Source organism: Ctenopharyngodon idella, chromosome 7 (assembly GCF_019924925.1).
Source record: "Ctenopharyngodon idella isolate HZGC_01 chromosome 7, HZGC01, whole genome shotgun sequence".
NCBI classification, from domain to species: domain Eukaryota; kingdom Metazoa; phylum Chordata; class Actinopteri; order Cypriniformes; family Xenocyprididae; genus Ctenopharyngodon; species Ctenopharyngodon idella.
Genome location: NC_067226.1, coordinates 12,002,975 through 12,016,174, shown reverse-complemented (window position 1 = coordinate 12,016,174; position 13,200 = coordinate 12,002,975). Strand labels below are relative to the sequence as shown.

Genomic DNA, 13,200 nt, shown 5'->3' with positions numbered 1-13,200 from the left:
TATGATGAACAGAATTAATTTAGGCTTTTATTCACATATAAACATTCATTAACTCACACATCAGTTGTTGTAATCGGAAGCTCAAGCATGTTCGCAAAAAGCCTTCATCCTAGAGAAAGAATGAGAGGGATTTCTGTTGCTCAATCATTCATCATATGGCTTGTGTAACAGAATTGTCTGTGCTATTTTGTGTATTCTCTGCTGGAACTGCTGTCACAAACGCTTTCTAAAATGAGCTCAGTAGCTGATTAAACATTTTACCATCCACAGGATAATCATTATTAACAATCAAGAACACTGTGATGCACATATATTCTGGAAAAAAAGCATCAAAGCACATTTGTCATAGTTAAGAGTAAGAATGGTTGTGTATTTAAGGACTTCATGTATTTTACATGTAAAACATTAACCTCAGGTAAATCATTAAAATTAATTCATGAACTCAAAACATTATTAGGAGTCTTGTCCACTCTTGTCACTCTCATCAGATGACGGATTCTGGTGCTGGTCAGAATCGGAGTCAAACATGGGGCTGCACTGTAAAGGATGTGGCAGACGACTCTGTCTGGAGGTGAAGGGAGGGGGAAGCGAGCAGGACAAATTATCCTCTACATGGGGGATCCTGGCAGGAGACCTGCCAGAAGTGCTGCGTAGGGCTGGAGCCACGGTGGCTGGACTGCTCCTCAACACCACCTCTCTCAAGCGCTGACTTTCTCTGGTCGCTGCCTCCCAAACCACCTCCAGTTCACCTTCCATTTCTCTGAGAAACACAGAGAGAGAGAGAGAGAGAGAGAGAGAGAGAGAGAGAGGCTTGTTTCATTGCAGTATGGCTAGGCTTTCCTGATTCAAATACAAGCTTTCTTGTACCATCAAGTGTGTAGCAAGTGTCTTGCTACACACTCCAGCAAACACACACAAGCATTCAAAATATACATGAACACACACACACACACTGTGACCTTTCAGTCACTTTGTACCCTCTAGCAGTGGATTCACTCACCAGGATTCTGAGGGCTCAGCTGTGCAATAATAACAGGTATTAACTGGTAATGTGCTGAGGCACAAACATGAACAGAAAGAGAGAACGAAGAAGATGACCGAGTGGCGGAGGGGTTTAAGCTGTCGTAATGATAGATCAATTAGCCCAACCATCTGTTGACGCACATCCTCCCACACACACACACACACACACACAAGGTTTATGACAAGCTTTCTATCTCTCTTTGTCTCCCACTGTGTGGAAGTGGCGAGTCATCTCTGTAACTGCCCTTTACTTTGCGGGTTTCTAGTCTGTTATTAAGATGTGTTTTTAAGCTGCCATCTACTCCTCTGCCTGCCTCAATACACAGAATCTCTGACAAACTTAAGCAGTGTCGAGCAGACTTGGTCAAACTCATCTTCTCTCACACCGCTTCAGACACCACGTACCTCAGAAACAGAATGAAACATGTTTATGTCTGAACGTGATCATAAAATACGTTCCCTTTGGAATGGGAACTCTACACTGCATCTTGGATAGGCCCTATGGGGATGCCATCAGCGCAACCGGTGTCGGAAGCATGTGTAAAATCACTCCAATTTGATCGGAAGTATAATAGGTCGCCTGTAGGACACGTCATCAGCTTTTTTGTCTTCAGGAGCCGTTGTGTTGTTAGCACATGGTGAAGGCAGGATCTAAAATGGAGAATCCTAGCAAGCATTTTAGAAAGTGTGTGCCTCCGTGTCCCAGGTTTCTGACATCTGAGGACACACACGACTAGGGGTGGGGGTAAAAAAAAAAAAAAAAAAAAAAAAAATCAATCCATCGATGCATCGCGATTCTGGATCGATTCTGAGAATTTCAGAATCGATTCTGACCTTAGTTTTTAACCAGATGCGCGATGACGCTGAGTGTGCTTTCAAACACTGTATTCTGCTTGCTTCCAATTCCTCACACACATACACTACTCGAACCTTCTGTAAAATAATCTTTCATAAAGTTCGGAAAGGTTGAAGCGAATTACAAGGACATTTGCAGGCTTCATTGCACAGGATGTGCTGTGAGAGACGTGCGCTTTCTTTGATGTTACACTTGCAATGCACGGTCACGCCCGTCAGTATTTTCCCTACAAATGCTCTACGAAGTCATCATTTATGTCATTTGGAATGCAGTGGACTTACATATTTAAAATATGGAACTCCCTAAAAGAAGGCTGCTTTCAATTTCAAATGCTGACACACGCTTTGTTTGTGAAGAGTGCTCGCGTGTGTGGCTGTGCGCAACTCTGTGTAGTAGTTTCATGTACTTGCATCTCAAAATGGTTTTATGACGCAAAATTAATGTAAACACAGCCAGTTATGTCTTTTTAATTTAAACGGACAGACCACAAACCACATTACATTTCAAAAGAGATCTGTGCGTGAATGCAGCTTATTAGATCTCCCGCTGTCTATGATGTCATATTAACAATCAAACAACAGTAAAGATGAGAAAGAAAAAGCACTCATAGTTCTTGAATGGAAAACGTTCAGATAATCTTAAATACTGAAAGCACTCTTTGTTTATTGCTTGTAATATGTTTCTTTGCTCTTCTTTATTATGTGCTACTTGCTTGTATGTTTGAAGTTAGTTTAAAATTCTTAACATTGTTATTTATTTTTTTAAATTTGTAATTATTTTAAAAAGTACTTCTAATTACTTATGTAAGGATATGTAAATGTAAGGATTTTAAGATTTTCAAGTCGGTAAACTAATTAATTAATAAGAAAAAAGTAGATCAAGAATCGTTTTGGAATTAAAACCATAACGGACTACAAATCGCAGATGCGGATATTTACAGCTGCCGGTGAGTCTCTCCACGATGAACTGAACATGTTCTATTCACATTTCAAGCTCATAAATAAAGACCCTCCAATGCGAGCTCCCGCAGCATTGCATGACTCGTTTTACCGTCTCTGAGACAGAAGTGAGATACACTCTTAGCCGTGTCAACACTCGCAAAGATTCTGGTCCAGATAGAATTTCAGGATGCGTTTTAAAAACATACAGTGCGCAACTGGCTGCTATGTTTATGGACACTTTTAACATCTCTTTAAAGAGCTCAACTCCCAGGAAAAATCCAATTCATGGATATCTGCTAAAACATACGTTTATAATGTAAAACAATAAACAATCATTTTTCATAATGAGGAGTGGAAGTGTGATCAGATTGGCTCGATCGGCTCAGTAAATGCTGCTCCATCTCTGCAAGCACTGTGAGTTTGAGTCACATACGATGTGCATTTGAAAAGCAAAATTTGCCAAACATTACATGATTTTATTCCAAACTCACTTCATAACGTCAGTCGAGTGTTTGAAATAACTTCCATTTGGGATCAGAAGTGGCTTCTTATCACAGAATGAGGCAGACAGTATATTATTTTGTAGTATTCTATACTGTAATTAATGCTATGTCGATTAGCAGTGCATTATGAATATACTTTATTCTTATTAAAATACCCGCAATGGAAGAACACAGATGAACCATATATTGTTGCAGTCTTGTGTTTGTCTTCATGTTTTATAAGTCAAAGTGTTTCTTTTTATTGAGCTACAGCAACAGCTCATAGCTAGAAGCTTTTGTCCATATCAGGCATTTCCTGGAACGTCATAAGTTATATTACTTCTGTAAGGCATATTTGGACTTTCTGCACGAGGGCACCCTCCGGCTTCCAGTATGAATGAAACAGACATAACGTGTTTATAGAGCTCAATAATGCTTACACCACCCTATTTTGGGTAAAAATATGAATAAATTTGCAATAAACATGATAATCTATGTTTTTCTCTAGTGTAGTGTACTGAAGTGTTCGTTTCTAATGAGTTATAGTTATAGGCCACCTGCATTTTCCCATAAAATAAAAGGTTTCTGTAAAGTAAAATTAGTATTATTTTAATTACTATATTATATTTATTCTTAAATACTGTATTTAAATAAATAAAATATGAATCTCCTCACATTCTTTCTTCTAGTTCCCTCACAGTCCCATTCACCTGAAAGGGCCATTAGGGGGAGGGGTCATTGTCTTCCCAGGTGTGAAACACATCATGATCATCCATGCCTCCTTGCATACAGCCTTTCTGACATAAAACATGTTTTACAAATTTGAAATCAATATATTGTTTTATTTGAATGAGTGGGCAGGATGATTTTCTCATCGTTTTGAAGCAAAAACTCTACAAGATCCACTTCTCAAAAGTCTTGTGAACAAATATTCAGTATGGGCATTATGGCCTTATTTCAGTGACTTCAATATTTTTTTTCACTAACCATGCATAAATGTCATTTTCTCAAAACTACAAACTTTTACATACATGCTGCTCACATATTATTGTAGCAGAGTTTGTGCTGAATACAGTGTAATCAGACTTTAGCCATGAAAATGTTATATGTAAATATGCAGGGCCCAGAAAATACCTCAGACTCCAGAGGGTTAACCCCTATTGCATTGAAATACTTTGAGAGGCTGGTGCTGCAACACAAAAAACATCATCCCAGATACTATAGATTCACTGCAGTTCACCTACCGTCACAATAGATCAACGGAGGATGGAATTGTACACACGCTTCACACCACTGAGTCATCTGGACAATAAAAACTGCTACGTGAAGCTATTATTTGTGGATTATAGCTCTGCATTTTATACTTTCATCCCAACCAAGCTGATTTACAAGCTGCTAGATCTGGAACTAAGTGCCACATTGTGCAACTGGATCTTGTATTTTCTCACAAACAGACCCCAGTGCGTGCAGACTGGCAGTAAAACCTCTTCCCCACTGACCCTCAACACTGGCACTCCACAGGGAAGCGTTTTGAGCCCAGTGCTGTATTCCTTGTTTACACATGATTGTGTGGCTGTTCACAGCTCCAATTCCATTATTAAATTTGCTGACAATACCACCATTGTGGGTCTAATCACCAACAACGATGAGGCAACCTACATAGAAGAAGTGAGCCTCTTGAGACAATGGTGCCAGAACAACAACCTGCTTCGTAATGTAAAACTAAGGAGTTGGTGATCGACCTTAGGAAGCATGTTAAGGTACACATACCCATTCATATTGGAGGGGACAAAGTACAGAGAGTCACCAGCTTTAGATTCTTAGTGGTCACCCTCACTTCTAAACTCACATGGACTGTGCACACAGCATTCATCATTAAAAAGGATCATCAATGCCTATATTTCCTTAGGTGTATGAAGAATCCTCACCATTTTTTTTCAGGAGTGCAGTGGAGTCTGTCCTTATAGGGTGTATGTATAGGGTGGTGTAAACAGCTCAGGACTATATGAACATGCACTACAAGATTCAGGAATAGTTTCTTCCCCAATGCCATAAGACACAACACACAGTAATGTTTAACTAACACTAATGTTTAACACTTATGCTAGTTATATATTAGATAAACTTACAAGACGCGCAGTCAGCCTTCACCTATGGCTGTCAGAGCACACTCTACGTCTCAGGTTATGACTGTAATCATGGTTCCATGAGAAGGGAATGGATGCTGAGTTGCCCTGCCACACTTCTTGCATGCCCGAGATCAACTGCTTCAGCCAATCAGAAGCTGACACTGTTTGGTCCGTGTGAACTTTATAGCTTCCTGACGCAAGACGCAAACACGCAGAGGTGTTCCCATAGCATCGCTACTTTTGCTGCAGCATCTCGTTCCCTTCTCAGAGAACCATGGTTACAGTCATAACCTTGAGACGTTTTCAACATTTATGATAAGAAATGTTGAATCTTTAACACCAAATCAGCATATTAGAATGATTTCTGAAGGATCGTGTGACACTGAAGACTGGAGTAAGTTCTTATTGTTGAGACCTGAATCATGAATAATAATACATGTTAATCTAAACAGCGCATCCCTCTCTTCTCTGATTGAGAGTTTGAATGTGGTCAGTATTTTTGTGTTAAGGATCTGGGTCATAACAGTCATATCACCCTGTAGCCCAAGACTGGTTGCCCACAGAAGCTAAGCAGGGTTGAGCCTGGTCAGTACCTTGATGGGAGACTCCTGGGAAAACTTGGTTGCTGTTGGAAGAATTGTTAGTGAGGCCAGCAGGGGGGGCTCACCCTGTGGTCTGTGTGGGTCCTAATGCCCCAGTGTAGTGACGGGGACACTATACTGTAACAAGCCCGGTCTTCGGATGAGGCGTTAAACCGAGGTCCTGACTCTCTGTGGTCATTAAAAATCCTGGTGTCCTGGCCAAATTTACTCCATTTGTCCTTACCAATCATGGCCTCCTAATAATCCCCATCCACTGAACTGGCTCTATCTCGCTCTCTGTGTGGTGAGCGCACTGGCGCCATTGTATTGTGGCTGCCATCGCATCATCCAAGTGGATGCTGCACACTGGTGGTGGTTGAGAAGAGACCCAACATATGATTGTGAAGTGCTTTGGGTGTACAGTAGTACATAATATATATATATATATATATATATATACACATATATACACACACACAGTATCTCACAGAAGTGAGTACACCCCTCACATTTTTGTAAATATTTTATTATATCTGTTCATGTGACAACACTGAAGAAATGACACTTTGCTACAATGTAAAATAGTGAGTGTACAGCTTGTATAACAGTGTAAATTTGCTGTCCCCTCAAAATAACTGAACACACAGCCATTAATGTCTAAACCGCTGGCCACAGAAGTGAGTACACCCCTAAGTAAAAATGTCCAAATTGGGCCCAATTAGCCATTTTCTCTTCCCGGTGTCATGTGACTCGTTAGTGTTACAAGGTCTCAGGTGTGAATGGGGAGCAGATGTGTTAAATTTGGTGTTATTGCTCTCACTCTCTCATACTGGTCACTGGAAGTTCAACATGGCACCTCATGGCAAAGAACTCTCTGAGGATCTGAAAAAAAAGAATTGTTGCTCTACATAAAGATGGCGTAGGCTATAAGAAGATTGCCAAGACCCTGAAACTGAGCTGCAGCACAGTGGCCAAGACCATACAGCGGTTTAACAGGACAAGTTCCACTCAGAACGGGCCTCGCCATGTTCGACCAAAGAAGTTGAGTGCACGTGCTCAGCGTCATATCCAGAGGTTGTGTTTGGGAAATAGACGTATGAGTGCTGCCAGCATTGCTGCAGAGGTTGAAGGGGTGGGGGGGTCAGCCTGTCAGTGCTCAGACCATACGCCGCACACTGCATCAAATTGGTCTGCATGGCTGTCGTCCCAGAAGGAAGCCTCTTCTAAAGATGATGCACAAGAAAGCCCGCAAACAGTTTGCTGAAGACAAGCAGACTAAGGACATGGATTACTGGAACCATATCCTGTGGTCTGATGAGACCAAGATAAACTTATTTGGTTCAGATGGTGTCAAGCGTGTGTGGCGGCAACCAGGTGAGGAGTACAAAGACAAGTGTGTCTTGCCTACAGTCAAGCATGGTGGTGGGGGCGCCATGGTCTGGGGCTGCATGAGTGCTGCCGGCACTGGGGAGCTACAGTTCACTGAGGGAACCATGAATGCCAACATGTATTGTGACATACTGAAGCAGAGCATGGTCCCCTCCCTTCGGAGACTGGGCCGCAGGGCAGTATTCCAACATGATAATGACCCCAAACACACCTCCAAGACGACCACTGCCTTGCTAAAGAAGCTGAGGGTAAAGGTGATGGACTGAGCATCTGTGGGGCATCCTCAAACGGAAGGTGGAGGAGTGCAAGGTCTTTAACATCCACCAGCTCTGTGATGTCGTCATGGAGGAGTGGAAGAGGATTCCAGTGGCAACCTGTGAAGCTCTGGTGAACTCCATGCCCAAGAGGGTTAAGGCAATGCTGGAAAATAATGGTGGCCACACAAAATATTGACACATTGGGCCCAATTTGGACATTTTCACTTAGGGGTGTACTCACTTTTGTGGCCAGCGGTTTAGACATTAATCGCTGTGTGTTAAGTTATTTTGAGGGGACAGCAAATTTACATTGTTATACAAGCTGTACACTCACTACTTTACGTTGTAGCAAAGTGTAATTTCTTCAGTGCTGTCACATGAAAGATATAATAAAATATTTACAAAAATGTAAGGGGTGTACTCACTTCTGTGAGATACTGAATATTTATATTATATTTGTCTTTAAATATATTAAATTAAATTATAACAAAGTTTCATAAGGATAAAAATGATCTTTGCTGATGCTAAAAACTATGTAGGGAGCCCTTACTTTAACATTATGCTACTATAATATTAAAGGTTAACAACTGAGCCCAAACTATTAGCCTAAATCCAATTGCTTTTTATTTTTAGATATAATAACCAACACTCAAACAACAAATTGTATGCAAACATGTAAGCTGCACATAAGGCAGTTTTTGCATTAAAATCTAATTATAAAAGTTAATATAAGTTTTATATAAGTTTTACTCCAATTCGTTGTTTAAATATAATCATTTATACACAGTGGCTGTCATTTTCATGACAGATTTATTTAAACATTCATTAAATAATCAAGACATCACTAACAGGTTAAGTAAAATATAATGAATATATAGGCTAATACAGTGCATATATTACGCGAAAGAGTTCATTTCTCTGGTGAACTAATAAGCTGTGGACACTAAATGGCTTTTCTGAGGTAAATGCTACATGACATGTTGTTTACAAGCTGTTTTATTGAAGCCGTTGAAACACTAAATTTACTTGTACTGTATCTTTCAAAATACATTCAGATGTTCATTTAAGTTCATTCTGTAACTAGTGAGGAAGAGATGATCGCGTTCACTCGCCCTGCCGGTTGAACTGAGGCGCCTGTACAGAGATCTGTCACGCCACATCAAAGCGCGTCAAAACGGTACTTGTTTGAATTTCATGATTTCGTAGACAGAATTTGAAGGATGACACTTTGTTTCTTATTGAAAGTAACAAAACGCAGAGCTGATTGCGATTATTGGTGGTTAATGGTGGTTAGGCTACAATGTTGCAATGTAATGCATTCGGTACACACGTGCCCTGAACCGAAAGCCCTGTACTGAAACGGTTCGGTATGAATACGTGTAACGTTACACCCCTACTGAATATTATACATAATTTTGTCATTGATGTGTTCTCATATAGTGCCTGAGGCTGTTCTTTTCACATCCTGACAAAGAGTCAGGTAAATATGGCTATGTATATTTTTCATCTTGTTTTCAGGCATACTTGAATACCTGATGAGGTTCTCACCGCGAGACTCTTATTTCTCCTTGCAGGTGCCCTTTTTCTCTCTCCTTCCTCCTCTCTATTCATCACATATTGTGCTGTCTCAGCAAAAGTCAAACAAGGCCTTATCTATGCACACAGCTATCCTGCCCCTGTCACCTTAGAGATTTATAACAGAGAGAGAGAGAGAAACAGAGAGAGACTGCAGCCAGTGGGTGGGTCAGAGCTGATCAATAGTGTCAGACAGGGGAACAGACAGTAGGACAGAGTGATGCAGAGAGGGCAGAAGTGAGGGACAAATAAACCCACAGACTGACAGATCAGTAAGGAAGACATGTCTGACAGACTAATATTACATCTGAATGTATAAGCTCATCAGACTTTTGTGCATTTTCTGTGCTGAAAATGGAGCTGAGAATACTACACTTTAATTAGTAACTGAAAGCATCATCAAATGAAAAAACTGGTTGGATAGATTCTGATCAGTGTACATCAACAATCCATACAGGAATAAACATTGGTAGAAACTGTTTCTAGGTTAATGACTTTTCTTCTCTAATATTGTCCTTTTTAAATACATGAAAATAGAAAATAATAATCATTCAGATAATTCAATTCAATTTGTGCTTCCTACAGGTCCTTCTCTCACCATCTGATCGATTGCTAGTTTTGCTTTCACTCTCATTCTCATGACCTAGTTGCCAAAAGAGAGAAGGAATAGGACCAGAGAGACGGGCGTGAGTGGGAGTGAAGGAAAGAAGTGACACGTCTGAGTGCTGAACGTCAGGAGATGAAAGATGAGAGAGAGACCAGTATTGACCGTGCTGGTTTTAGCATCAAAGTCTTCAAGAAGAGATTAAAAAAGAAATGAGAGAGATGGGAGAGTACTTTGTGAATGCTGCACTGGGAAGTAGGTTCATGGGAGCAGTAGTAATTTGAGTAATGAGCTTGTGGTACATTCTGCTGTGTCACTGTGTGTAAAAGCCACTTTGAATGATGCCATACATTTAATCTACGTCAGATCAACCAAGCTGTAATTTACTGGTGAACGGCTAATGTCAGAGATAGAAAATGCTGACTTCATGCTTGGTTTCTTCCTCATAGTGTTTTTGAGAGGGCACCAGTGGGAGTCATGGTGAGATGACCAGTTGCAAGTTCAGCTGCACTGTTTGTTTCGATTTTTATTCCACAAAAAAATTATATATGATAAATGATATATATATATATATACACACACAGTACTGTGCAAAAGTGCGAAAGTCTTAGGCCACCACCAGCTTTGTGGTTTTAGCAATGTTTTAATGACCATCCATATTTATTTTTTGGTCTTTATTATGATACAAACAGAAAATACAGGAAATATGTACACAAAATGTAAAAAAAAAAAAAAAAAAAAAAAAAAATTAATCAGTATTTAGTCTGACCTCCTGAACTTTCTCAAGAAAGAACTTTCTCATTTTCTCAAAGAAGAAGCGAAACTTATCATATTTTGAAAGTTTTCTTGGCCTTCCAGTCTTTTTCCATTCCATTTAGGTTTAAGAGAGCCAGGTTTCTGCTATTGCTCAAGTGTAAGGGGAGGTAACTAAATACTTGCCACTTTAGCCTAAAGAATCTAAAGCCTAAAGAATTATTATTTTTTAGTTTTTTAATACTGCATTCAAATTTCCTGTATTTTCTGGTTATATTCTAATAAAGAGACTGAGAAATAATTCTATATGGTCATACCGTTGCTAAAACAAAATCTAATGGTGGCTTTTGCACAGCACTGTATATTATGTATATGTATGTATGTATACACAGGGCTTGACATTAACTTTTTTGCTCACCAGCCACTGTGGCTAGCGGTTTTCCAAAGTTACTAGCCACTCAGCATTTTCACTGGCCACAACTGACCCTTTGCTTGGGAGTTTGATTGACAGGTGATCTAGCCAATCATAATGCAGAATCCGCCATTTTGTCCGACAAAGCAGTCAGGGGATTTAGTAGATTAACGTCGGTCGACGTGAACTTTAAAAATGGTGTGTACTGACTTCTTTCTATGGTTGAAACAGCATTCCTTCTGATGTTCGTTCATGTTTATTTGATGCTATAAATTAACTAGTAGGAAGAGATGATCGGTTCATGAGCCGCTTGAACCGAGGTGCTACAGCGATCTGTCACGACACATCAAAGAGCCACAAAATGGTATTTGTTTAAATTTCTTTAAAAATTACAAAATTTGAGACTGTTTCATATCAAAAGTAACCTGCCTTGTCTTGTCTGTCGACGTGTTGTCTGTGTCCTCTTTGCACTGCAATGTATTTTGCACTGCAATGTATTTTTCACTGCGTGAGAACATGTGTGGCGTGAGAGCAGCAAGGCTTGTCGGACGTAGCAGTGGTAACTAAAGGAGGCGGGTCTTTGCGAACGGTCAATTTTGACATTGATACCATGGGGAAAAACTGCCATATAGATATTTTTTTAACATTATCTCATAATTTGGCAGCAGATATATTAGCTCAAAAAAGTTTTATTCTAGCTTCATGCATTCCTTTTTCATCAGGTTTCATAAATAAAGCAACAATTTAAGAAAAAGCTGATAAAATCACATTTTGACAAAAACAACAACGAGTCTGCGTTCTGACGTAGAACCTGGAAGCGCTGAACGTAAACAGCGTAGGGAAATGACAGAAGAGAAGATATTGTTGAATAAAGTCATTATTTTTGCTTTGTGCACAAAAAGTATTCTCGTCGCTACATAAAATTAAGGTTGAACCACTGCAGTCACATGGACTATTTTTAACGATGTCTTTAGTACCTTTCTGGACCTTGAAAGTGGTTGTTAAATTGCTGCCTATGGAGAAGTCATATACCTCTCGGATTTCATCAAAAATATCTTAATTTGTGTTCCAAAGATGAACGAAGGTCTTACAGGTTTGGAACAACATGAGGGTGAGTAATAGTCCTATTAAACATTCCTATTAAACATGAGTCCTATTAAACATCCCACAATCATTAAAATGACTGTGATGCATGTGGAAACTCTGTTCATGCGTACCAGGTCATTTCATGTGTTTTCTCTGATCGGATCCAATCGTGAAAAGACCTAGAGAGAGGGCATTTTTTCGCATTCCAGACGAAACTGGACAAAATGCATATGGTTGTTGAAGCCACAAATGTAAATTTTACTCCTCCTAAAATGGTAAAAAACTAAACATGTACCCCCGGTACCCAGATAAGACAGCGTTACTGCAGCACGCATCGCCGCAGAGGAGCAGCTGAGCATCATTCAGTAAGCCAACGTGCTAACTGGCGCAAATGGTACTGAAATCAGCGTCACATACTGAAGCTCAACACACAGTCGTCTTCATTAAAAGTAGTACTAAATTATCTAACCAGTGCTGATGCTGCTCTCTCTCTCCAGTTGAGGTCTTTGATCTTGAAATTGGCTGATGTTAAATAAAATGAAGCTCATATCCTGCTTTCTCTGACGTTAAATTTGCATATAGCGCAGATTTATATTCATTTTGCGTAGACACATTTAGGGCTATGTTGCCAAGTGTAAACGTAACAGTTTTAACAAAACAGATAGCTATCCGATCAGTTAAAATGCATGAATGACAGTGATCAACTCGGAAACTTAAACTCATATAGGGGCATTTTTGCCCTGATAATGTGAATTTTAGGGGCATTCTAAATACATTCTATAAGCTCCATCATGCAGTGACTTGTTGCCCTGCTTCATGTTCATCACCAGTCAACTGTATGAAATGTTAGATGCTGTAGGTCTGGAGCGAGGCGGGTGCGTTAAATGCATTAATAATCGACAGCCCTAATACATATATATGCTGTACACACACACACACAAAGCAAACAGCATAACTTAACTTGACAGCCAGTGATCAACAACCATTTTTGATACCTAGATACCTATGTCAGTCCACAAATAACATACGTTATTACATATGTTACACATTCATACTATAGTATAGGTTTAAGGGTGGGTTAAGGGGTAGGAGTCGGGTCAACAACGTATTTA

The 13,200-nt window shown here is 39.8% G+C and overlaps 1 protein-coding gene across 2 annotated transcripts in view; it reads right to left on the bottom strand.

Annotated features, from left to right (window-relative positions):
- Positions 1 to 13,200, bottom strand: part of cep89 (centrosomal protein 89) — an 88,929-nt gene continuing 75,729 nt past the window's right edge. For both annotated transcript variants that reach the window (XM_051900248.1, XM_051900249.1), the window contains one exon: positions 1 to 760. In XM_051900248.1, coding sequence (XP_051756208.1) covers positions 454 to 760 — 307 coding nt within the window. In that variant the 3' untranslated portion in view covers positions 1 to 453. The remainder of the gene's footprint in view (positions 761 to 13,200) is intronic.